Here is a 27,832-nt window from a genome sequence, read left to right on the forward strand (position 1 = left end):
TTTCGATGTTCATTTAGACATCAAGAATCATAAGGCTTAAGAGATTTCTTTAAAAGAAAAAGCTATATATTTCCCTGTTGTAGTTCTAGTTAGTGGCATGGAGAGTTAATATTTACATGGCACAGAAACAGCAAAAGGAACAAGTTAAACCACCCGATGCCTCTGGGGGAAAAGAGACAGATAAACAAATATTGTTTTTCCTCTGGTATGAAGAAAGTCAGTATATAGGCACAATAAAAAGTTAGAGGATATGGCGTCCCCTTAGTAGAATGGAATTTAGAAGTGCTTGGGAAACGCATTGCATGAGCATCGACTATCACTACATTCCAGCTATCTAGGCCACCGAATGATTTATTTATTTATTTATTTATTTATTTATTTATTTTATTTATTTATTTATTTTATTTTATTTATTTATTATCGGACTTATATGCCGCCCTTTCTCCACAAGGACTCAGGACAGCTCACAGCAATAAACAACAACAAGTCCAATTAAAATTCAACAATAAAAACTAAAATTCCCATTAAAACCCCATTCAGTCCAGGCCAGCTTGGCGAAACAGCCATGTTTTGAGGTCACGACGAAAGGAGTGAACGTTGGGGGCTACCCGGAGCTCCAAGGGGAGCTGATTCCAGAGGGTAGGTGCGCCCACAGAGAAGGCTCGCTCCCTAGGGGCCGCCAGTCGACATTGTTTGGCCGACGGGACCCCAAGTAGGCCCTCTCTATGTGAGCGCACGGGGCAGTGGGGAGTTGTTGCTGGCCGCAGGTGATCAGCCAAATACCCCAGGCCTAAGCCATGTAGGGCTTTATAGGTAATCACCAGCACCTTGAACCTCACCTGGTGGGCAACCGGTAACCAATGCAGTTCACGCAAGAGGGGTGTGACATGGGAGCATCGGGACACTCCCATCACTACCCACGCGGCCGCATTCTGCACCAGCTGAAGCCTCCGAGTGGTTTTCAAGGGCAGCCCCATGTAGAGAGCGTTGCAATAGTCGATCCGGGATTTACCTCTCTATATTCATTATTCCTGTATAAAATTTCTGAGGATACATAACCTATAGCAGTGATGGCTAACCTTTTTGCCATCTCGTGCCAGGAAGGGGGGGCGGGGGAGGTTTGCACGCATGTGTGCCCACACCCATAATTCTATGCGCACATGACCCCCCTCCCTCCTGCTCCTGGCATGCGATGGCCCAGTAGACCCATTTTTCTTTCTCACCTGGCTCCAGATCCTCTCTGTGTGTCTGGGGAGGGTGAAAACAGCCTTCCTGACCCCCTCGGAGGCCCTCTGGAGGCCTGAAATGACCCGTTTCCCAACTTCTGGTTGGGCAAGAAGTGACTTTTTTGCTGTCCCCAGCCTCCAAAGCCTCTCTAGGAGTCTCTGAAGGCTGGGGACAGCAAAAAAGTCACCTCCTGTTCAACCAGAAGTTGGAAAAGAAGCTGGAGGCCGTTTCGAGCCTCCAGAGGGCCTCCAAAGGGGTGGAAAAGGCTGTTTTCGCCCTCCCCAAACGCATAGAGAGGATCTGGAGCCAGGTGAGAAAGAAAAATGGGCCTTCCCTCCAGCAGGCCCTCCAGAGGCAGGAAACAGCCTGTTTCCCTACTTCTGGTGAGCCCAGAAGGCTCGAAAATCAGCTGGCTGGCGCACATGCGTGCCAGAGCTGAGCTGGCATGCCCACTAATAAGTTGGCACGCATGCCACAGGTTCGCCATCACGGACCTATAGCCTGACTTTCATCATGGCCATGGGAGCATAAGACAGTGATGGTTGTAATTAATAATAATAATAATAATAACAACAACAACAACAACAACAACAACAACAACAACAACAACAACAAATGATGCCATCTATCTTCAAATGCTTTACTTATTTGTGAGGAATTTTTTCACAACAGTAGTCAGCAAAACAGAAACTCTTCCTCCATATTAGTTAGCCTTGGAGGATGTACCTAGACTATGAGCAGTGCATCATGTCTGAAATGGTATAGGGTTTCCTGCCTGAGCAGGGGGTTGGACTAGAAAACTTCCAAGGTCCCTTCCAACTCTATTATTCTATTTATTCTATTCTGTTTTCTATTCTATTCTATTTTTTATTCTATTCTATTCTATTCATTTATACCCTGTTTTCCCCAAAATAAGACATCCCCTGATAATAAGCCCAATCGGGCTTTTAAGCGCATGGCAATAAGGCCAAGTGCTTATTTCAGGGTTCAAAAAAATATAAGACAGGATTTTATTTTCGGGGAAACAGTATATCCACAAGGTAGCTTTTAGTTGAACATATCTGAAGGTGCAACTGAATCGCACAATAGAGCTTGAATGATAGAAGGTTTAAATTTAATTATCACAGATCCTTTTGTGTTTTCTCATTTTCTATTGTTGTACCTGATTATTGAGGTGCTAAGCTATCATTTTCTTCAGTACTGCAGAGATGGAAGGGAAGCTATCATTCAAGGAAGTGTAGAAGTCTAGAAGCCTTTGACAGATTATTCCAATTTTATGTTGCATTTTCAGGTAGCAGTAATGACACTTGTTATTTCAAGGTAGTAGATAACTAAAGAAGCAAGAAAGATGTTGCTGTTTCATCAGCTTATCACAGAAAATACTTGTTTCTGACTATGGAAAATCCTACGCAAAATTCATTTTAGCATGATGTGGAGAAAGAGGAATGGAAAGTCCTTTTAAAAAAAATAGTGTTAAATCCCATATTTATGCATGTGAGTCTCCATTAACTTTCAGAATTCTCTGCTTGATTAGATTTACAGGTTATTGTTAATACAAAGTAATATTTCCTAAGGCATATTCAAAACAGAAACATACCGTATTTTCCGGTGTATAAGATTTTCATTTGATATTCACTATCATTATAATGATTTGTTTAGATAATTTGATGACTAAGACAACTAAGACAGCATTAACAACTGTACATAATCAATTACCGTATTTTCCGGTGTATAAGACGACTGGGCGTATAAGACGACCCCCAACTTTTCCTGTTAAAATATAGGGTTTGGGCTATACTCGCCATATAAGACTACTCCTCTTCCAATGCACACCAAATAAAAATTAAAAAACATCAACTGGCTCACCTACAATGTAAAAGCAGCTGTGCTAGACCCAAAATGGCCCCTGCAACAAGCAGGAACCTCACACAGCCACAAAAAGCCCCCCAAAAAACTTTCACACTCTAAACACACACAACACAACACAACTGGCTCACCCACAATGTAAAAGCAGCTGTGCTAGACCCAAAATGGCCCCTGCAACAAGCAGGAACCTCACACAGCCACAAAAAGTCCAAAAAACCAACTTTCACACTTTACACACACAAAATTCCACATACAGCTTTGTGAGATTTTGTGTGTTTGTGTAGTTAGAGTGAAACACTACAGAAACACACTAAATCTCAGAAAGCTGCACAAATATTATTTTATTTTATTTTATTTTTATTTTTATATGAAAGCTAAATTTAAAACTTCCTAAACTTTAAATGGCTAGGTCTAAAAAAGAACAACTAAAAAAAACCCAATTGACTATTTTTTTTAAAGCTCCCAAAGGGGAAAAAAACTTACCCAATAGAACAGGGGTCTCTAACCTTGGCAACTTTAAGACTTGTAGACTTCAACTCCCAGAATTCCTCAGCCAGCTTTGCTTTGCTGGCTGAGGAATTCTGGGAGTTGAAGTCCACAACTCCCTGCTTGCTTGATTGCTGATTGCTGATGGAATAGATTCAGGCAAGCGAAGCAAGGCAAGCGTTGGGACTAGCAGCTGAGGTAAGCAAGCTGGAGAGGGAAAACTTTTTATCTTTTACGTGGTTTCTGGCAATCCCAGCTGAGTTGCAGGGAACTCAGCTGGGATCGTCAGAGCTGGGATCCTCAAAGTAAAAGGGAAAAGACTTTTTTCCTTTTACATGGTTTCTGGCGATCCCAGCTGAGTTGCAGGGAACTCAGCTGGGATCGTCAGAGCTGGGATCCTCAGAGTAAAAGGGAAAAAACTTTTTTCCTTTTACATGGTTTCTGGCGATCCCAGCTGAGTTGCAGGGAACTCAGCTGGGATCGTCAGAGCCATTTAAGGCTCGTCAGAGCCTTTCGGGCTGGTCTGCCTAGTTACAGGAGAACGACACCCGGCGTATAAGACGACACCCGACTTTTGAGAAGATTTTCATGTGTTAAAAAGTCGTCTTATACGCCGGAAAATACGGTAAATAGCTGTGAAGACATGAAGTTTAATAATAATACAGTGGTCTAAGGCATCCTGTTATTAAGCTGGTTATTAAGACCAGCCTGCAATTACTGCAGGTTCGAATCTCGCCAAGGCTCAAGGTTGACTCAGCCTTCCATCCTTTCTAAGGTAGGTAAATTGAGGACCCAGTTGTGGGGGCAATAAGCTGACTTTGTATAAATATACAAAAGGATGAAGGCTATTGCTGAGCACATTGTAAGCCGCCCTGAGTCTCCGGAGAAGGGCAGCATATAAATAAAAAATAATATTTTTTTTTTTAAAAAAGTGCCTGACTCTTGACAGCATGCATGGTAACTGAGATCAGCAGTACTTGCTTCTTTCCTCAAGAAAAAAAAAATCTTAAACCTTTCCAGATTACTTCAATAGTTTGCCACACAATAGAGTTTATTAAATGTTGTATGTATCTTGATTCAAATGCACTGATTTTTAAATAAAATAAAAAGTCATGCTCCTATCTCATAGGTGAATTTTGAAACTACTCAGAAATTTATATTCCTTTAAACTTATTAATAGAAACCACAGTTAATAACAGGTACATTGTGTTTTGATCTTGTGTCATACTTAATACTGTGGTCATCTGAAAGAAAAACACATCATTTTATATATCCATTTTAAATAAACATCACATATCCCCTGCTTCGCAGTAAATTACCTATAACATACATTCAACTTCTGTTATGAAATAACAGAAGTTATTTGTTAGTTTGTATCTTCTTCTTCTTGTTGTTGTTAGTTGCGAAGTCGTGTCCGACCTATCGCAACCCCATGGACAATATTCCTCCAGGCCTTCCTGTCCTCTACCATCCTCTGGAGTCCATTTAAGCTCACATCTACTGCTTCAGTGACTCCATCCAATTCATTCTCTGTCATCCCCTTCTTCTTTTGCCCTCAATGTTTCCCAGCATTAGGCTCTTCTCCAGTGAGTCCTTCCTCCTCATTAGATGGCCAAAGTATTTGAGTTTCATCTTCAGGATCTGGCCTTCTAAAGAGCGGTCAGGGTTGATCTCCTCTAGGACTGACTGGTTTCATCGCCTTGCAATCTAAGGGACTCGCAGGAGTCTTCTCCAGCATCGTAGTTCAAAGGCCTCAATTCTTTGGCACTCAGCCTTTCTTATGGTCCAACTTTCACAGCCATACATTGCAACTGGGACTATATGCACTTTTGTTGGCAGGATGATGTCTCTTCTTTTTTGTATGCTGTCTAGATTTGCCATAGCTTTCTTCCCCAGGAGCAAGCGTCTTTTGATTTCTTGGCTACTTCCTCTTCACTTTCTGCCATTTGTATCTTAGCTTGGTTTTAAAAAACTGTATAATTTACTTCAATTAATCTTTGAATGTTAGTAGCACATTTCAGAAAAAAAACATAGAAAGAATTATACACATATTTGAGTTATCCTAGCAGAGTTCCTTTTGTAACAATTGAGAAATATTTCAGTTTTTGAAATAGGTATTTGATGGAATGTCAACTTGTGGCTTTTATCATATAATTTCTTTTGCTGCCTCTTATTATATTTCCCAAAATAACTGTTTTCCTTCTTTTGTGAATGCTAAGTACTTCTGTAGTGTCATCTTGCAGTATTCTATTTCATTTCAATAGGAAAGCAGCAAATTAACATTGCATAAGAATATAATTTTTACATTTTGTACATAATGCTTATGGTTATATATTTTCAAAATCTTCATGAATATTAAAATGGATTGCCTGGTGCATCCAAGGATTATATAATCTTTTTGCTATAAATCATTTGACAGCTATATAAAATCAAAACACATTCTTCTATGTATTTCAATCAAAACTGAAATTTCATTTTCTATGTATACCAAAAATATATTTTGAGGTTTAGTTGTATTAAAAATGAAAGGTAAAATACATTTGTAATATTTGACCATTGCAAGTAAAAAGAAATCCTATGGTTTCTTGAAAATGCTTAGAAAAATAGAACTTCTTGAATTAATAAACTAGAGGAAGTTTAAAGGCAAAAAAGGGATGAGGTGCAACTAGTGAACCTCTATTTGGCATGCATACTCTTATTATGTGCGAGCAACTAGATAAGGAACAGTGATATTCTGTAAGTGGCTCACAATCACAGTTCAGAGTATCAGCAGTATATATAATATCTTTGAGGATTGATGGCAAGCAAATTACATTAGCTCTCTGTTTTGTTGTGCTAATGCTGTAGATCTTAGATTCTTTGTTTCCTGTAAATATCAGCATATGTGCTACTTCTGCAGAGTTCACTTTTCTAGAAAAAAATTTCAAATCAGTGACATCGGTGTCTTCATATTTACCTAGCGGTTACATCTTTTTCATGTTACCGGACCTTTATAGTCATTTTTCCCTTCTCAGCTATGCTGTAAGCCTTTCAGGCATCCCCAAAACATGTTTACTAACTACTTTAAAGTCACTAGATACAACTGGTTTCACACTCTTGTTAGTTCTTTCTGCCAAGCCATAATGTACTTCGTTCTTGGCGTAGAATAATATATGGGTCTATATGGGGAGATAACCCAATCTCCCCAGCATTGTCCATTCTATTGGTACATGGAGAAACATAATTCAATCAGATAACTAAAATGCATAATGCAAAATAAGAGATGAGATATAAATGCATAATCATAGATCAATTCTTAAAATTCTCAAAATCTTTAGAATATAGTAGAAAATAACATTTGAAACAGTTAGCTATTTAGCGATTATGTTCTGCATTTACAGTATATACCCTTAATTATAATTTCAGTATTTCTTATTATTGTCACTTAGTAGGCTAAACAATCATTAAACAGCACTTTTAGAATTTCTGGCACTAACTTTTTTTTCTAGACAGCCATTCTAATATTCATAGGCGTAATTCCAACAAAGACAGATTAGGTACTTTTTTTCTAACATCCCTGGAAAGCATAGCAGTGGCTTGCAACCTTCCTACTATGCATCTGTTATTTCTCTCTAATTGTCTGAAAGCCTGTGTCTGTAACAGAAACAAAGCAGCTGGAATTCAGTTTGAAAAAGAATGGGTGAAGAAAAGTTTAATGGTAGAAATTAAAATGAAATAACACAACATTGGATATAACATTAAATATAGAACTGTTCTTCCTAGAAGAAGTCTTGTGTGCTCAGTGTTCAGTTTTCATGAACATATTACAGCATGTGTACATTTTTAGTATATAAATTTCAGTGGCCATATTAAAGTTGCACTTTTTAAAATCCAACATTGAGTACCAAAGGGATGAAAGATGCCATGATAAGTCAATAGCTAATTTTTGTCGTTTAGAGATAAAGAGTAAGCCATCTATGATGAGTTGAGATTTGGGTGAGAATGGCTTAAAAGGAATAGTAAAAGATATGCATGAGTAAAAGATAACTTAGGTATTATAAATGATGTTGCTGTCAATGTGTATAATTATTTCCTATCTGAAGGCATTGAAACTTGTCTTAACCTATATTAGAATGGTAATTTTTAGGAATTCAGATGTATATTCCCTATCAACTCTTGCAAGCATTAGGATGAATGTATTAGCTTAATATTTTACAGATGCTGACAGAAGGCATTTATTCGTGGAATAAGAACAGGTTGATATACCTCCACCTTGTTCTCCTAAATATAGTGTTGAGGGCCCCAGATAACTGAATATCAAGCAAAAAAATAAGCTAAATGAAGGGAAAATATTCCTATGTAAACAGAAGTAAACATTTGTGCAATGTTGAATGTTACCCTTAAATCTTAAGCAACACTTATCTTCAGAAATACAGGTAGTTCACAGCAGAATTCAAAACACTCATTTTGTAACTGTCTTAACATTTGATACATATTACATTAATAGAGGAATATGGGGTGGGTAGCTTTAAGGTAAGGCATTTGATAAAGTAGACCATAACCTACTACTTGATAAAATAGAAAAATGTGGGTTAGACATTATCACCACCAGATGGATTTGTAACTGGCTGACCAACCGCACTCAATGTGTAGTCCTCAATGGAACTGCATCTACATGGAGGGAAGTATGCAGTAGGGTAGCCCAAGTCTCTCTTTTAGGCCCAGTACTCTTCAACTTCTTCATCAATGATTTGGACGGGTGGGGGTGGGGGATAGATGGGGAGCTCATCAAATTCGCAGACGACACCAGGAATAGCCAACACTCCAGAAGATAGGCTTAAGATACAAAAGGATCTTGACAGACTTGAATGTTGGGCGCTATCTAACAAAATGAAATTCAATGGTGAAAAAAGTAAGGTTCTACATTTAGGCAAGAAAAACAAAATGCACTGGTACAGTATATGTGGTACCATCCAGTTTTGGTCGCCACGATGTAAAAAAGATGTTGAGACTCTAGAAAGAGTGCAGAGAAGAGCAACAAAGATGATTAGGGGACTGGAGGCTAAAACTTATAAAGAACAGTTGCTGAAACAGGGTATGTCTAGTCCGATGAAAAGAAGGATTAGGGGTGACATGAGAGCAGTGTTCCAATATCTCAGGGGCTGCCAGTTAGAACAATTAACCAGTGGAACAACTTGCCTCCAGAGGTTGTGAATGCTCCAAAACTGGAAGTTTTTAAGAAGAGATTGGATAACCATTGGCTGTCTCAGCAATTCTGGGAATTGAAGTCCACAGGTTGTAAAAGAGCCACAATTGCCCACCCCTGGACTAGAAGACCTCCAAGGTCCCTTCCAACTCTTGTTCTATTTCTAAGGAAGTGCTTGTGGTGTGTTTTGATATCCCTAGGCATTATAGAGATCTCAAACTTCAGTTTTTCATCTTTATAGCAGTAGTAGTTAGACTTATATACCACTTCACAGTACTTTACAGCCCTTTTTAAGCAGCGTAAAGAGTCAGCATGTTGCCCCCAACAATCTGTGTCATCATTTTACTGACCTCAGAAGGATGGAAGGCTGAGTCAACCTTGAGCCGGTCAGGATCAAAGGAATCAAACTACTGGCAGTCCTGCATTCTAACTGTGCCCCCATGGCTCTTATATATTAATTTATAACTATAGCATTTAACAGTATCTACTGGGACCCACACAATTAATTTTTCTTTCACCTACAAATCTAAATGACACAAAACAAGTTTCAACTTTCATTGTAATATAGGAATGGATGCTACAGAGTGAGCAATATAACTTCAGTAATCTGAAATGCATGTTTAAATAGCACTATCATGGAGTACTCTGTTGTTCAGCCTTAAATTGGAATTAGTGAAAACTAAAACCCAATCTCAGTTATGTAAATATTTTCATAGCTTTATATCTGAAATATAAATTTTGGGGACTTGTGATTTGTATAGAAACATAATTAAATATTTATTTTAAAAGTTTAATTATTATTAAAAATAATTATTACATTTGTAATAATAGACATTCTTTTTGAAGATAAAATTTTTATTTCCTCATGCCAGTAAGTTAATATGGTATAATAAAGGATTTGTAGCATAAACCAAACCCTGTGTAAATTCTCTACAGGAGAATTTTAGGCATAGTTGGACTATATTTATGACAGGTTAAAATATGTTAACTGTTACTATGATTGTAGAAGAGTGATAATCCTGAAGATTATGAAGGTCATAATGCATGAAGTGACTAATTTATGATATAAGTGAAATATGAGCCACTTTTTTCTTCAGTGATAAATCTTGTATTGCTCCCTGGGTATTATAAACTTTTTTAAAAAAAAAATCTTTGTTTTTAACATTTGGAATTTTGGCATTTATTAATTTTTTGAATACATTTAATATGCTATGTGAATATCTTATTTAATTATAAATTCCATTTTATGAAATTATTTTCGCGGACAAATACGTTAAAAAGAATTCCAGTGGTTAGTCCATGAACACTAGTTAAAGTTGTACTCCATGTGCCATTTTGTTTCAAAAGGGTTTGCATTTAAAATAGATGCAACTTCTAGGATTTTGTTGCTGTTTACTACAAAGCAATTTTTCACAAAACCATTTTCCATAAAATTTCAATTTAAGTTTCAAGAATTGATCTCATACATATTACTGTAATAATTATTAAATTTATATGTTGCACAACACCCAGAATTATAGAGGTATGGATAGTTAATCTGAACCATTTTTTCCAGTTTATTTGCAGTAGATATAAAGCTTTGAACATTAAAAAAAGGTCTATTTCTGTTTGCTTAATCATGCTTGTGCTTCTAACCTGAGAAGGTTAGAAATAATAAGTCTTTATTTTTTCCTTTTAAAGACGCTGTGTGGACAGTAATGACTGGACGTTTCCGATTGCCTGCTGGCAGAACCTACAATGTACGAGCATCTGAGCTGGCACGAGATAGACAGCATACAGAGGTGGTCTGCAATATTCTTCTTCTAGATAATACTGTACAAGCATTCAGACTTAATGTAAGTACGGTGTTTAGGAAGCATTCCTATAATACAATATTAATTTCATTTTTAATCATTTTATAACAAATTTAACACAAAATAGAATAATAGAATTGGGAGGGGCATTTATGTCATCAACTTCGACCTCCACTTTGGTACAAGAAACCAAATGAAAGCATCCTTGACCGCTTGCTATCAAATCTCTGTTTAAATATATCCAGTAAAGGAGAGCTTTCACAGTAACTACTTTCATTCCAAATGTCTTTACCATTTGGAATTTTTCCTGACAGTCAAGAAAATTTGCCTCCTTGTAACTTAATGCCATTATTTTGTGTCCTGCTCTCTAGGATGATAGAATATAGCCACTCCGTTTTCCTAAAAGCATCACTTTCTTTTAAGAACCTGAAGAGTGTTCTTAAATTCCTCACCCATTTTGATATTTTTAGGGCTAAAAATACTTTCTTTAGCCTCTTTTCCTTTCAAGACTTAATTTCTAGTCTTCCCATTATTCTTGTTTAAAGTATTTTGCATTTCTTAATGTTTTTCCGATAGTAAAAACAATAGTATTGAGCAGGGGTGAAATGTTCCCAGTTCGGACCGGATGACCCGATCCGGTAGCAATGGTGGTGGGTGGTTCAGAGAACCGGTAGCAAAAATCCCCGCCAGTTGAGCTGTGCGATCATCAGAGGCTGGGTTTTTTTACTTTTAAAAGCATTTTTTCAGCCGAAGGGGTTGTAGAAAAAAATGCTTTTAAAATCCTCTAACGATCCCTGCTAAGTTGTCTGGTCGTCAGAGGCTTTTAAAAGCATTTTTTTTCTACAACCTCTTCGGCCGAAAAAATGCTTTTAAAAGTAAAAAAAAAAAAGCCTCTGATGATCGCGCTGCTTAGCTGGGATCGTCAGAGGCTTTTAAAAGCATTTTTTCTGCAACCTCTTCGGCCGAGGAAGTTGTAGAAAAAAATGCTTTTAAAAGCCTCTGACGATCAGGCAACTCAGCTGGGATCGTTAGAGGCTTTTAAAAGCATTTATTTATCTACCACTAAAAATGACAAAATAGTAGTATGGTATAACCATTTTTTGCCTTTGTTCTTGCCTCTTTTACTGAGATTTTCTAGAATATTTTTGTATATTAACATCAGATATTTCTGTCCTGATCCTGTTATGAAGAAAAAGAACAGTTTAATATACAAATGATGGTTTAAGAACCAAAATGAAAACCAGAATAGTTTGGCTTTAGTCTGTTAACAGTGGTTTCATAAAATGGAATAATATGCAAGAAAAACCAGTACTAAAATTTCTAATTCATAGAATCTATAATCTGTTCAGCAATAGATTAGCACAAGTGACATAGGCAAACAGTTATTTGTTTTTCTCAGGCTCCTATTTTTAATACACAGTGATAATGATTGCATTTTTGGTCTATGGGCAACAGATAATATTTATATGATTAGTTCTTGGGGAATCAAGGATTTCTTTTGTACTTACTGTCATATATAAATAAAAGAAATCTATTTGAAAGTATATATTAATTTGATGATATAGTGGTAATTTCAAAATAAGGATTAAAAGTAAGGAAGCTGAGATCAGGAAGAGAGCAGACTTGTAAGAAGGCATACAGTATTTATCTTATTTATGGATTTTTCCCTCACATATAGTATGTGATGGACATTTGCTGAAAATAGAAAAAGCTGTTGAAAACATGAATGAGCAGGAGGTACAGATGGCTGAAGATGTCCCTGCTGAGGATGACCTTGAAGATCAGCCTCCCAAGCAACTTGGGAGGCGTGGAGCTTATCCCTGCTGCTCATGCATTTTAATCCTTTCTAAAACACACAAGCACAGGATTTCTGTCCTTTTTCTTTTGCCAGTCCCTGGCCAGTTATCACTTCCCTTTTTCACATTTCCATTCAGTTTCATTTGGCCTTTCTCATATTTAACATAATCTTCTCTTAAATCTTTTTCAACAAAGTTTTTTACTTGTCTTTGATTAAAGGAAGGTGGAGAATATATGCGCATATTGTATGTATCTAACACTGGTTTACTTGTATGCAAGAAAATGGTGGACACGTTTTTATAAGTAGAATACTTATTTTATCAAAAATAAAATAATATGATGCCTTATTTTACAAGAGAGTCAATTTGGTCTAGTGGTTGAGGAACCAGGCTAGAAACCAGGAGACTGTGAATTCTAGTCTCTCATTAAGCATGAAAGCTGGTTTGGGTGACTTTGAGAATTTAATCTCTCAGCCCACAATATCAAGCCTGTTGATAAGCCTGTTGATCAATTCCAGTCACAATCAATGGATCAGCATTGGGTTGATCTGGGGGAAAAAAGGGGGGCCCTGCAGTTGGGAGAATATGTGCTAGGAAGAAAAAAAACATTAACTACCTTTTTTATTACTCTTGGCCCTAATTTTTTTGGGGTGGGGGAGAATGTGATGTCTGGGAGTGTATACACACACACACACACACACACACACACACACACACACACACAAGATTTTATGCACATTAATATGTAAGTGAATAAATATAAATATTCACATGCATATATCTATTGTGTGTGGAGGGGGATCACCAGAAGAGCTTTTAGTTAGAGTTGCACCTTTAAATTGACACAGTATAGAAAAGGGGTGTGGGTGTGTGAGATCCGTTTTTTGGGAGGGTGATGTTTCATAATTCTAGACCACCAATCTCTTTTCTGATTTTTCATTAGTGAATGTTGATTACTTTTTTCAGTGGAATCTTTGCAGTATTGCCAGTTTGCAAATTCTTACTGAGCTTGTTTAAAATACTGATCATGACCTAATTCTAGTTTTTTTTTAAGATATTTCTTGGGCTATTAGTAGTCAATATGTCTTGTTCCTTTTTCCCCCTGTCTTTTTTCTCTTTTACTTACTTGATTATATTATACTGGTTAAAGAAGTTTAAGACATTTTTAAGACATGAGGATTACACTGTATATACAGCATGTTTTACATTTCATGTCAAGAACACTGCAATAAGATGAGCCAGTTTTTTTTTTCTTTTTTGATAATACGTACAGAAGGAATATTACACCTGTGTTCTGAGAACCTGCACAGATACACTGACACTTACATGGCTCATCTACTTAGAAGCACACATAGAGAAGGTGTGGTTCAGTTTTGAGACTCTCTGGGAAGTATTTATGGAATATATGAAGATGTGAGTTGTCTGTGGCATTTGTTGGATTAAAACAACAAGGGCCTTCCTGTTTGGGTGGAAGTGATGCTAATATTACCTAGGTCCTTCTGTTCCTCCTACTCCTGTCTACCACTTAGTTTTGAATTTTTGTGGGTTGAAATTGGCAGGGTGTGTGTATTCATATGGAGAACTGTCCTTGCAACCTAAAATGATTTCCCCATGATCTTTTTATAACCTTTGCAGTACATACAGTAATATAGCCATTTTCTCCAAAGGTTGACAGAATTCTCCTGCTATACTTGAAAATAGAACTTCGCTGAATTAAATGTCTCAGTATTCCTCCCAAATAAAATGAAGTTAAAATAAGAATATACATAATGCATTTTTTTATTTTAATATTTTTGTATACTTAAAAATTAAAATAGGTATCTCTTTGTTTCCCCAAAAAGCAAATTATAACACAGCATATATATTTATGCACAATCATAAATTTTCAGTGGTAAACTAATGTTACTTGAATTCACTATAAAATAAAATATTACAACAAGATTTAACATTAACATAGTGCAAAACTGTAGGTTTTTCTAAATCAAAATCTGATTCTAATTTGTTTATATTATTTTCCAGTGTATTCCCAGTATGTTTTGCAATTAAATTTAATTGTTATAGACATGTCAGTTATAACAAGCAGTAATTTTTACCCATTTCTGTCATTTGTTAAGTATTTGGTCTTTGCTACTGATCATAAGCAAGTTCTATGATTTAGGCTCATAAAGGAAAGTTATTTTCCCCCAAGTCGTGTAGACATACTGCACAGAACTAAAAATGTGGGAATGGAAAACATGTGTACTTGTACTTTCATGTACAAGTGCAATGTTTATCATTTAGTGCAGTGTTCTTAAACTGGGAGTAATTACTCCCGGTAGGGGTAATTTGGGCATATTTGGGGGTAATGGAGCACTTTGTAATAGCTTGTTTGTGAGTCGATGATCCAGTTTCGAATTGCTGCTGCTCAGATGCTTTATAAAACAAGAGTCTGCTTTTTTGTGGTAGTAATAACATCATTTGAGACTGAGAAATGGGATAATTGGATCAAAACAGTTCAAGAGCCACTGAGTTAGTGGATATTTAATTTTAATATGTACAGAAAGGAAATTATGTATAATTTGGCCAGCAGGTCAAAGTATGAAAGATGTAATGAAATAAGGTACAAGTACAGAGTCTAAAAGGAACAAAGGAAATAAAGGTGTGGTTAAACAGCATACCTGTCAGATATACGAGGAAGAGACAAGTTTATATTCTCATGGGCAGGGCAGACTGTTGAAAATGTTCTACAAGTTCTAAGTCTACAATGAAATTTAGTGGAAGTAGAGATCATTTAACTCTGAAATGCACATTGACATACAACCATTTTGACATGTGCAACTATTCAATTATACTTTGCAGAGAATCAATATTTAAAACATTGATATGGATAGTTCAACCAGTATTAACTTCTTATTAAATGTTTAACAATTATTTCAATAGACCAGGAGAATATGATCCTATAATCTCAGAATCAATGAAAAATGCAATAAAATTCCTCTGTTCAATTCAGTCACTGGGATGACAAGAATTTATTTATTTTTTTTTAAAAAGGATGCCCTTTGTATCTTTGCCCCCTTTAGTTTTTTAATACATACATGAAAATGTAGACATAAGAATTTTTCTTGAATTTTTGTTGAAATTCTGTTGCAAAAAAATTACGAGCAAAAGAGTTGAAAGATGATGAGCATGTTTATATTTGTGTATTCCATTTAGGTATATGTTTGGTTTGCTTTGCTTTGCTAAATGTTTGAAAGAGATCTCTTTATTCCTAAATTTCTATATTATTTGGGGCTAGTGGAAATTAATACTGGCAGAATGTAAAGTTTTGGTTGAAACTTTAGTTTTATCTGTAAACTATTTTTGTTATTTTTTTCTTTCTACAGAAACATGATCAGGGGCAAGTTCTGTTGGATGTAGTTTTCAAACATCTTGATCTGACTGAGAGAGACTATTTTGGTTTACAAGTGGCTGATGATTCTGCTGATAACCCTGTAAGCTGTACTATATATTCCCATTTTCTCTTCTCTTGGCATTTGAGATTTTGTTTTATTGATCATAACACACATGATTATTCTGAAGTTGCTTATACTGTAGAAAAATTATTATGAGCAATATATAGGTGAAACTCGAAAAATTAGAATATCATGCAAAAGTTCATTTATTTCAGTAATGCAACTTAAAAGGTGAAACTAATATATGAGATAGACTCATTTCATGCAAAGTGAGATAGTTCAAGCCTTGATTTGTCATACTTTTGATGATTATGGCTTACAGCTCATGAAAACCCCAAATTCACAATCTCAGAAAATTAGAATATTGTGAAAAGATTCAATATTCTAGGTTCAAAGTGTCCCACTCTAATCAGCTAATTAAGCCATAACACCTGCAAAGGGTTCCTGAGCCTTTAAATGGTCTCTCAGTCTGGTTCAGTAGGAATCACAATCGTGGCAAAGACAGTTGTGCAGAAAACCATCACTGACACCCTCCATAAGGAGGGAAAGCCTCAAAAGGTAATTGCAAAAGAAGTTGGATGTTCCCAAAGTGCTGTATCAAAGCACATTAATAGAAAGTTATGTGGAAGGGAAAATGTGGAAGAAAAAGGTGCACAAGCAGCAGGGATGACCGCAGCCTGGAGACGATTGTCAGGAAAAGGCCATTCAAAAGTGTTGGGGACTTTCACAAGGAGTGGACTGAGGCTGGAGTCAGTGCATCAAGAGCCACCACACACAGATGGATCCTGGACATGGGCTTCAAATGTCGTATTCCTCTTGTCAAGCCGCTCCTGAACAACAAACAACGTCAGAAGCGTCTTACCTGGGCTAAAGAAAAAAAGAACTGGTCTGTTGCTCAGTGGTCCAAAGTCCTCTTTTCTGATGAGAGCAACTTTTGCATCTCATTTGGAAACCAAGGACCCAGAGTCTGGAGGAAGAATGGAGAGGCACACACTGCAAGATGCTTGAAGTCCAGTGTGAAGTTTCCACAGTCTGTGTTGATTTGGGGAGCCATGTCATCTGCTGGTGTTGGTCCACTGTGCTTCATTAAGTCCAGGGTCAACGCAGCCGTCTACCAGAAGATTTTGGAGCACTTCATGCTTCCTTCCGCAGACGAGCTTTATGGGATGCTGACTTCATTTTCCAGCAGGACTTGGCACCTGCCCACACTGCCAAAAGTACCAAAACCTGGTTCAATGACCATGGGATTACTGTGCTTGATTGGCCAGCAAACTCGCCTGACCTGAACTCCATAGAGAATCTATGGGGCATTGCCAAGAGAAAGATGAGAGACATGAGATCGAACAATGCAGAAGAGCTGAAGGCTGCTATTGAAGCATCCTGGTCTTTCATAACACCTCAGCAGTGCCACAGGCTGATAGCATCCATGCCACGCCACATTGAGGCAGTAATTGATGCAAAAGGAGCCCAAACCAAGTACTGAGTACATATGCATGCTTATACTTTTCAGAGGTCCGATATTGTTCTATGTACAATCCTTGTTTTATTGATTTCATGTAATATTCTAATTTACTGAGATTGTGAATTTGGGGTTTTCATGAGCTGTAAGCCATAATCATCAAAAGTATGACAAATCAAGGCTTGAACTATCTCACTTTGCATGAAATGAGTCTATCTCATATATTAGTTTCACCTTTTAAGTTGCATTACTGAAATAAATGAACTTTTGGATGATATTCTAATTTTTCAAGTTTCACCTGTATTGGTCATTGTTTCACTTTTCCACCTTAAAATAAAATAAATCTGGACATTTGTTTTCTGGTACAATATAAATATCTTCAGCTTATTTTCTCTGTAAATTCCTGAGTTCTTTGGCCCATTTAAATTGTAATAGGTGCCACTGAGAGGCAAATGGAAATCAAGAACATTCTTATCTTGTCTAGTTCTTGGCGTAGGCTGTACAGTTATCAGAAATATTTCAGCTCTTAAGGCAGATGTGAATTGATATTAGAAAGAATCTCTATTAGCTCTACCAAAGAATGCCTAGTGTTTTCTGCTACTGTTTATTCTAGGGACTTTAGAAAAATATTGGAGGCTGGTCACTAATTATCAAAGTTTGTAGGATCCAAACATTGATCTTTCAACAGCTTCTTTTAGAGCAGTGGTTCTCAACCTTCCTAATGCCGCAACCCTTTAATACAGTTCCTCATGTTGTGGTGACCCCCAACCATAAAATTATTCCTAAAACCATTGAAAATATGTGTTTTCCGATGGTCTTACGTGACCCCTGTGAAAGGATCATTCGACCCCCAAAGGGGTCGCGACCCACAAGTTGAGAACCACTGTTTTAGAGACTATGGAATACATATCTCTTGATATATTTTCACATGTTTAATCTATTTTACCAGTTTGCCTCTGGCACTTTGTTAACACTCCGGGATAGAGAAAGGTAAAACAACAGATATTTCAGTGACTGAGAAAAAACTCTTAACAAAGGTTGTATATTCTAATTTGAGAAATTAACACAGATTACGTAAATTCTTCCTTTTACTGTTATTTTTGCTCCCAAGGTCTGTGTAATATCTTTATTAAACATAAAATCCCTTTGTGTGTACATATGGCAGACTGCAACAGGAAAACAACATGCAATCCTTAGTTCATTCAGACTTTTTCCTGTGCTAAAATTGTGTATCATTGCTTTTAATTTCATCCAAGAATAAAGTAAGAAATACAGCAATGAATAGATATCTATTAATAATGGTCTAATCAGAAGCTATAATTAAATTCAGAAATGCATAATAGTAAACTAATACCCTGCTATTAAAAGTAGATGAATATTTGAGACAATAGTCCAAAATACAAATAATCATGAAAAGAGTTTTCTAAATCATGATAAAATTATAGCCAAAGTGCTCAAACAGAAAGAAGAGTGTAATTAGAATAAGCAAAAAATGAACAGAAATTCAAGGTAATTATTTTTATAATTGTAAGTATTTTCACAAATCACTGTTTGTATCTTATATTGTACCAGATACCCCCAAACTTTCTAAGACCTTAATGTCTCACTAATTTTTTTCATGGCACCCATAGCAGTTCTCAAACTATGTGTCCTGAGACAGTTAGGACACCATCATTTATTCGGAAATCAGAACTATGGTTTGCGGTTAATTACTGTAGCTCATCAGGAATATTTATTCTTTTTGAGTTTATTAAAATAAATATTTCATTAATTAACTTGGTTGGCTAGTTTTGTAGCCTATGATAATTCTTATAGATGGTTCATATATTGCTGTTATATGGCGATCATAATGGGCACTTCCAGAGGTGTGCTTTTACTCCAGCTTTTTATAATAATGAAAACACATAGGTAAGAATGTTGTAAATATTTTAATCTCATTTAATCTCTTGCAAAGTAGTTAATGTTCTTATGAGAGAAATGACATGAATAACATGTCATAAACTGAAAGAGCTTTGGCAAATTCATTAGTTGGGATATGTAAGAAAAGTATCAAGGTTAATTATAACTTGTTACTCTCAAAGTGGGCCCTTCCTTTCCCTTTCCATACATATATAATTAAATTTTTCTCTTGTCTCTGTCTTGCCAGTTTTCTTACTTGATTTAATTTGCCATTAGGAAGGAAACACAGAGTAATTTGTAACCCAAAAAAATCCCATCCCCAAAAAGTATGTGCATAACAACAACAATAACACCAAAATCTAATATAGAGTTTATTAAATAGTGTGACTAGACTTAGGACAATATATTCAATTTAGCTGATCATCTATTATATCTGAATGGAATTTTATACATGCCTGTTTTATGTAAAATGAGAGTTTATAAGTACACAAAAGTATAAAGACAGATGGTTTCTGTTTCCTCCAAAGTTTGCTAAACTGAAATTTATTATATCAAGGTTTGCTGTATTACCAAACAGCTTTAACAAAGCTAACCAGCTTGATTTTAAAATAAAAAATTCTCCACTAATTATTCTTGGTAATTCTTAATATTCATCTTATATATTGATATATACTGCTGTATTTTCATCACATATTTTTAACCTAAATAACTTTTCGCCTATAACTTTCTCCATCATGTTTGCTCATTTTTGTTAATATAATATTTGTAATTTTTCAAATCTTCCAAGAATCATATGGTAAAATAGTATCTTTTTGGTGTGTGTGTGTGTGTGTGTGTGTGTGTGTGTGTGTGTGTGTGTGTGTGTGTTACCATAAAGTTACTTAGCAAAGGATGGCAGTTTTGTTTGTTGATTTTTATAAAAATGAAATCATAGTGATTGTACATTCCATGAATGTCAAATCCATCTATGATGATTGAGTCTGCAGTGAATGCGTTCTAGAAATCATTTGACTAGAAAAGCACTCATAAAATATTGCATACATAAATTAGTAACACACCCACTGGCTCATAGTACTGAGAGAAGCAAAATTAGGTAAGCGTAATTTCCTAAAGAAAATAGAACTATTTTAAACAGGATGCATGTGGCCTTTTGTTCTTTCTAATCACCAGGGTGCACATCTAAATTCAATTTATTCCAAATTGGTTTCTTGTCAAATTGGGGGGTGGAGAGGAAAGCCAATATGATGTGTTCATTACAGGTGTTTCCAGATGAATGTAATAAATAAATAAATAATTAAAATATACATCATTAATCCAGAAATTAAAACTGATAAGGAAAATAATTTCCTTTGGAGTTAAATGGGATTCTTTATTAAAAATTACATACTTGGAGATAAACTGAAATAATCTTGTTCTATGGATTTTTCCATATGCTTGCCTGACATTGATTTCAACTAATTTTGTATTTAAAATGTTTTGATGTATAAATTAGGGGACATTTAAATTTTTGGCATACCCTCCCCCAAAGCTGTAGGATAGTAAGCTTAAAACATGGTATGTTTATCTTGCATTGTTAGCCACACTGGCTACGTATAACATACCATATTTTTCAGATTATAAAATGAAAATTAGTTTTTGGGGAGGAAAACAAGAAAAAAAAATCTGCCTCCCATCGGTATTCATCTGGCTAGTGTCCTTGCAGCAAACAGCAAGCAGCCTGGTCAGCTTCAGCACGTTATCGCAGCACAAGCAGCTGATTGGTGGTTGGATTGGCCTGCTGCAATACCGCAAATCAGCTGTTCCAGGCTGCGGGGATTGCCACAGCCCATCACCGCCTCCATGCGTTGCGTTTTTGGCTTCCGCCCTCTCCGTTTTAGACCCGTTCCAGGCTGCCAGGATCGTCACAGCACATAGCCGCTGATCGCTACCTCTGCGCGTCATGTTTTCAGCCTCCTCGCATCACGTTTTTGGCCTGTTCCAGGCGGCAGGTGTGCGGAGGCTGAAAAGGCAACATGTGGAGGCAGCGATGTGCTGTGGCGATCCCCGCAGCCTGGAACTGGTAAAAAATGGAGCATGTGGAGGCCAAAAACAGCCAAAGGGTGGGGGCTGGCAGATGGGTGGTGCTTCAGCAACATTTTCTATATAAGATGCACAGACATTTTCACCCACTTTTAAGGGGGGGGGAGAGAGTACGTCTTATACTCTGAAAAATATGATAATCTGTGAGTGCTGGTTCAGGGTTTCCAGAGCAGGTCCAAGAGTTTACCTGTAGCTGTCTGTCCAGGATGAACATGTCATGCATTTTATGAACTCTGTGCTCATTTCAGCATCACTGCAAACATGAAAATAAAAACTGGGTGTTTAATATTTCCTGGTTTTGAAATGTGGCAAATCGTATCTTGTTTTGGAAAAAATATAATAAGCCAATCTTTTTTCTTCCTCAGAGGTGGCTGGATCCAAACAAGCCAATTAGGAAACAGTTGAAAAGTGAGCAAAATATTTTATCTACTTTGAATAAAAATCATCAGTAAATTTAGGTAAAATTCTAAGTAAGCTAAAATATCAAATTCTAATCAAATGTTTTGGTTCATTTTAGGAGGATCACCCCACAATTTGAACTTCAGAGTCAAATTTTTTGTAAGCGATCCTAATAAGCTTCAAGAAGAATATACACGGTATCTGTCTTTTTTATTTTAATCAGTTACCTCTTTGTTTTTATTATGTAAAACATGCTGTTGGTGTTAAATTTGCATATGTTTGATTTTATAGAAGGCATTACGTAAGATGGTAGTACTTCAGCTTCAGAGAGTCCTAGAAGAATCCAGTTTTCTGGATCTTTTGCAGTCATTCTTGAGTGGGCAGTTCTAATTTGTGAGCATGGGGCAAGTAGGGCTGCATCCATGGTTGTTGCAATTTGGTTCAATGCGAAATCCATAATTCTCTTCTCCATGCTATCTAGTACCTACATGAAACCCTTAGGTAGGTTGTGTGTCAGTTCAGTGTAATGATGAAAATGAATTGTATATATATTCATCTCAAGTTAAACTGGGTGCTATCAAAGTTCTGACTCAGTGTCTGGAGACTGTCGGGGCCTGTTTGTCAGATCTGGCTTGATTTCAGTTCCACTGTTTACTTTAGATAGGGTTCCACTGGCCCTAAAGGAGCATGCCTGTGAGTTGGGGTTTCTTTGAATTCAGGCTTCTGCCGGTACAGCAGGTTGAACTATGGACACAAGGACCTTTCCAAGGTTTCACTGATAGGCCAGTTGCAGGTCTTTGGAGACAAGGAGGCATTTTCAACAGTCAGTCAACATTCTTCACTCTCAATCGGACTAAAGCAATGCATCCCATGTGGGTCCTTCCTTACATGATTACAGGAGATACAAAGTGCTAGCTTTTATCTTTAAAATCTACATGACTTGGTTCTTGTGTACTTATAGGCCCTTTCTTTGCAAAAATCAGGCCACCACATTCATGCTGAGTAGGGAGTATACTGTGCTGAGTGTTCCCACTGACATAAAAAGAGGACTGTGGGAGCCCAACCACATGCTGAATCTCCTTGAGTACTAGGAGGTAGAAAAGTACATAATTCCTTGTGTAAATATATAAGTATGTAGTAAATATTCTGAACAGCTTATTCATAAGCACATATTCAAATTATTCATAAACATATATTCAATTTATATGAAGTCTTCAATGTATTGATGCAAACTATTGCCTTTTATCTTTAATAAAAGTTCAATATAAGTCAAAACATTTTTTATGAATCCTCACTCTCAGTTCATGAATGGAAGCAAGACATTATCTGAGATGCAGAGAATATTAAAGCACCAGATTTAATGCATATGCATCCCAATAGCAGTTTATCTGAAACCTGGTTTGATTATTTTTAAAATGTGTATTAATTAAATGAGTGGTTGTAAATATTGATGATAGACCAGTATCATATTTCTCTGACTGATTAAAAATTATTCAGTTTCAGACATGGAAGAAATAGGAAATGGAGCTAACAACGTGAGATTGCCTAATAATTTCATTAGATTACAGATCTTCACCTCAATCTTTCGCATTAGTTGATTTATTTATTTTAGTATAATAATAATAAGAAATTGGCTTTAATTTTGTTTTGTTTTACAAGCCAAAATAAAGGCATTTCATAAAATGCAGATGTCAAAGTCAAAAGACATCTTAATTTTGTTAGATAAGAATATAATAGTAAGTTTCTCAACCTGTTGTTCTTGTTTACTTTTTCTTTAAGGTACCAGTATTTTTTGCAAATTAAACAAGATATTCTTACTGGAAGGTAAGATTTGTTTGTTTTACAAACTTGAGTGTCTTGTGATTCAGGGCAGGGATGGGCAGCATTCATTAAACACCATGACATAATGCATATAATCATGTATGCATTCTGTGAAAAATTTAAAATGTGTACTAGAATATTGTGATGGGACATCACATTTTATAATGAATTCAGAATTATACTAAATTGAGTTTAAATGCTAAAATGTTCTTACCTGTCTGCTAATATTCCTGTACTTCCAATTCCCAACAGGATGTAGAATTTCTATTCCTTCCAGGTAGACAATATGTTCTATAAAAAGTGACCATGTTTATTTTGAATGACATGTTGGATTCTGAGATATTGTTCATTTACATTTACCTCTTCTTGAGTTGCCAACTACAAAACATAAATTCTGATTTCACATGTTAATAGACTTGGAGATCTTGACAGTCTTTATCAGGCTAGGATATAAAACCATGGTTCATAATTTATAAGGTAAAGGTAAAGGTTCCCTTCTCACATATGTGCTAGTCATTCCCGACTCTAGGGGGCAGTGCTCCGTTTCAAAGCCGAAGAGTCAGCGCTGTCCGAAGACTTCTCCATGGCCATGTGGCCGGCATGACAAAACACCAAACGTGCATCTTAATTTATAAGTCCTGGTTTATCTGGGTGTCAGGCTATCTGGTTTTGATATTAATAAGCAAAATTTCCTTTGTTTATGGTTGTAATAAGAGTAACACAACCAATGTTAGGCTGCATCAATATTCAGCTTGAACATAGGAAACCAATATTATCCAGAATCCTGGCTTAGTATTTTGATATGTCTATACAGATAGTCCTCTGTATAGGACTCTTAATGACTGCCCTGTTTAGTGACCATTTAAAATTACAATGTGCTGAAAAACTTTATAATTGATCCTCAACCTTATGTTACAGTGTCCCCATGTGATTACCATTCGGTAATCATTCTTTGCAACCAATGCACATTTACAACCATCGCAGTTTCCCACAGTTATATGATTGCTATTTGTGAAATTCACAGCTGGCTTCTGACAAACAAAGTCAATAAAGAAACCAGTAAAATCACATGATGACTCACTTAATGACCACAGGTGATTCACTTAACAACCACAGTGGAACCGATTTTGTAAATTCTATGTGGTCATGTGATATTTCACTGAATGGTTGCCCGATTTAACGATAGAGCTGATGGTCCCAATTGTGGTTATTAAATGAGGAATACCTGCACATATCAGTTTATTCATATCCAGAATAATTAAATGAATACTTTTAATCATTTAAATATCAATTGATAGGCATATTTTTATCTTTAAAAATAGGAAAGTATATCATGATTCAGCTCATGAAAGATATGTGTTCTGTACAAAGTTTTCGTAAGGAAATATATCCACACAGTTCAATAGGTTTGCCTAATTTAAATAAATTGATAAAACAGTTTGGATTTAAATATTATAGTTCATAGTGGAAATTTTTAGGTTTTGTTTTTTACCTTTTACAGATTGCCCTGTCCTTATAATACTGCTGTACTCTTGGCTTCCTATGCTGTTCAGTGTAAGTACATACGTAAGTGTTTAAAATTGAGAACATACTGGTTAATGGTAACATTATGCCTTGAATAAAGTAACATTATGCCTTGAATGAATTCTGGTTGATTTCTTTGCTGACCCATTTTTTATTTTCTTGGCTATCCACAGTATTTTCAAGAGTCTTCTTCAATATCAAAGTTCAAAAGCATCATCCCTTTTCTATCCTGCTTCTTCAAAGTAAATTTTCAATTACATAGAGTGCCACAAAGAAAATTAGTTTGCATTAATTTATATTTACATTTAATCTTAGTCTTTTTTTTTTATTGTGAATGTCATTAGCATAACACAGGTTATTTATGTTTCATCCAGGAGATGATCTGGAATTCTCAATTTTCTAAATATTTTCTACAGCATGACATGACAAACACAATTAAAAGACCCTTTTTAAATCAATTAAGTACACATTGACTTATTTTGGTATTCTTTGGCTTTCTCAATGTCCTGCGTGCATTTCTCATGTTCCTAAGCCTTTTCTAAATCTAGCTTGAACATCTGGCCTATTCCTTTTCCTGGAATATACCAGGACTCTAATCTGCATTGGATGATCCTAAACATTATTTTACTAGCATGTGAAATTAAGGATAGTGTACTGTAGTTTGCAGATTCTGCTAAAACCTTTTCTTTGCAATTAGTATGTAGATCAGTACCTTCCAGTTCGTTAGATACTGGAGTTTTTTCTTCCAGATTTGCTACCACAGGTTAGTTAGAACCATTATTTAGTTTTCTTCTGTTGTTTCATGTATTTCTGTAGATATTCCATCAATGTAATGGATGGTTCTGACTGGTTCTGGCCAGAGTGCTGATCTAACTTCATCTTCTAGTACTAGATGTTCTTGTAAGTAGGAGTATCTTCTATGGCATCTGCGATGTTAAAATCTCTATTGTACATAGTTTCAGTGTATTCTTTCCATCTTTTTTTTTTATCTTCTTTGGAACAGTAACTATCTGTTCCTCTATTGAAGTGAGCTGCAATTCACAAAAGCTTGCAACTTGAAATAAAAAATTTAGTTAGAAAAAGTCCTACCAGTCTCCTTCTGATCCTTTGCCATCATCAACTAAACATAGTTTTTCTCGTAAAGAACTGTCTATTGGTGTCCTTTAGTGTACTATTTTGAAGTTGGAACTCATTTCTCATTTTGGGGATTTTTTTGGAAGACTTACCCCATTTTTACATGTCCGTTTCCATTTTCATTTACAGTTTTGTCTCTTCTAACAGCTATTTAAAATTCTTCCTTGTCTGTTCCTGTGATTATGGGGGTGGGGGGAGGGAGTGTTGCTTTATCTCTTTTCTTTTTTGCAATTTTCACTATTTGGTCTGACATACAATTTGCTTTCTTCTGTTTCTTGATCTTTGGCAATCTGTTTACACATTCATTCTTAACAAATTCTTTAAGTTTATTCCTTAGTGCCTCTGAACCCTTATCAATGAGGTCCAAAGCTTCAAAGCTTTCCTAATATTCTCCTTAAAAATGGTGTGTATGTGCTCAAGGTCATATAATGGAAACTGCTTGGCTTTTTTCTTCCACTTTACCTTAACTGGGAAATTGCATATGAGCAATATCTAATCTGTTCTACAGTTGGTCCTGCCCGTATCTTTGTTGTTAATAATTGAGCTCTTCCACCTCCTTCTGCCAATAATATAGTCAATCTGATTTCTATGTACTTCATCTGGGAAATAACATATATGAAAAGTGTTGCTTTAAAGTTTGTGAACTCTTGAATTTTTAATATTTCTGCATAAAAGTGGCCTAAAACACAATCTGATTGTATAAGTCTTAAAATTAGATAAAGAGAATCCAATTAAATAAATGAACCATAAATATTATACTTGCTCATTTATTCAATGAGGAAAATGATCCAAAGCTACTATTTGTGTGTGGCAAAAGTAGGTGAACCTTTAGAATTATCAGTTAATTTGAAGGGGAAATTAGAATCAGATGCATCAATCATTGGAATGATTATCAGATGTGAATGTGGAAGGTCCAGCATTCTTTAAAGAACACAACTCTCGGTATTCACTATTAAAGTCTGATCTTCATAGGCATGTGAAAGTGTATCATGGCTTGAACAAAGGAGATTTCTGAGGACTTCTGAAAAACAGTTATTGATGTCCAGCTGGCTGGAAAAGGTTACAAAACTACTTTTGAAGAGTTGGACTCCATCAATCCACTATCAGGAAGATTGTGTACAAATAGTAGCAATTCAACACTTTTGTTACCTTCCCCAGGAGTGGTCAACTAGTCAAGATCACACCAAGAGTAAGGCATGTAATACTCTGGGAGGTCTCAAAAACCCCTAGAGCAATATCTTAAGAAGCTAAAGACCTGCCTTGCATTGGCAAATGCTACTGTTCATGAAACCACCATCAAAAGAACACTGAACAGTAATGGTGTGCATGACAGTATTGCAAGGAGAAAGCCACTACTCTCAAAAAAATATCATTGCTTCCTGTCTACAGTTTGTGAAAGATTATAAGGCTATTGGAAAAATGTTCGATGGATGGATGAGATCAAAAGAGAATTCTCTTGCTTGAATGAAAAGTGTTGTTTGGCAAAGGGCAAATACTAGATTTCAGTATAAGAACCTTATCCCTTCTGTGAAATTTGGCTTGGATGTGCTTGCTTTCTCTGGACCAGGATGACTTGCCATCATTGATGGACCTATGAACTAGACATCCATGAACTGAAGCTCAAGAGAAAGTGGGTCATGCAACAATACAATGACCTAAAATACAAAGTAGTACAGCTAAGAATGATTAATGCTAAAGTAAAAATTAATGTTTTGGAATGGGCAATTCTATAG

General features: G+C 36.0%; 1 protein-coding gene and 1 long non-coding RNA gene across 6 annotated transcripts in view; one reads left to right on the plus strand and one right to left on the minus strand.

Moving 5' to 3' along the window:
• Positions 1-27,832, plus strand: part of PTPN4 (protein tyrosine phosphatase non-receptor type 4) — a 91,997-nt gene that overhangs the window by 26,647 nt on the left and 37,518 nt on the right. For 2 of the 5 annotated variants that reach the window (XM_034422241.2, XM_034422259.2), the window contains exons 2-7: positions 10,445-10,599; positions 15,716-15,823; positions 21,587-21,629; positions 21,739-21,817; positions 23,400-23,444; positions 24,943-25,007. In XM_034422241.2, coding sequence (XP_034278132.1) covers positions 10,462-10,599; positions 15,716-15,823; positions 21,587-21,629; positions 21,739-21,817; positions 23,400-23,444; positions 24,943-25,007 — 478 coding nt within the window. In that variant the 5' untranslated portion in view covers positions 10,445-10,461. Of the gene's footprint in view, positions 1-10,444; positions 10,600-15,715; positions 15,824-21,586; positions 21,630-21,738; positions 21,818-23,399; positions 23,445-24,942; positions 25,008-25,755; positions 25,866-27,832 lie in introns of those variants that run through there. The other 3 variants (XM_034422250.2, XM_087881731.1, XM_060687896.2) reach the window with 2 other exon arrangements.
• The window catches only part of LOC117668402 (uncharacterized), a 44,320-nt gene that overhangs the window by 11,161 nt on the left and 5,327 nt on the right, over positions 1-27,832 (minus strand). Inside the window, exon 2 of the long non-coding RNA XR_015731101.1 lies at positions 23,656-23,732. This is a non-coding gene — a long non-coding RNA (uncharacterized LOC117668402). The remainder of the gene's footprint in view (positions 1-23,655; positions 23,733-27,832) is intronic.

Source organism: Pantherophis guttatus, chromosome 1 (genome assembly GCF_059756535.1).
Source record: "Pantherophis guttatus breed Tessera chromosome 1, ASM5975653v1, whole genome shotgun sequence".
Classification (NCBI taxonomy): Eukaryota; Metazoa; Chordata; class Lepidosauria; order Squamata; family Colubridae; genus Pantherophis; species Pantherophis guttatus.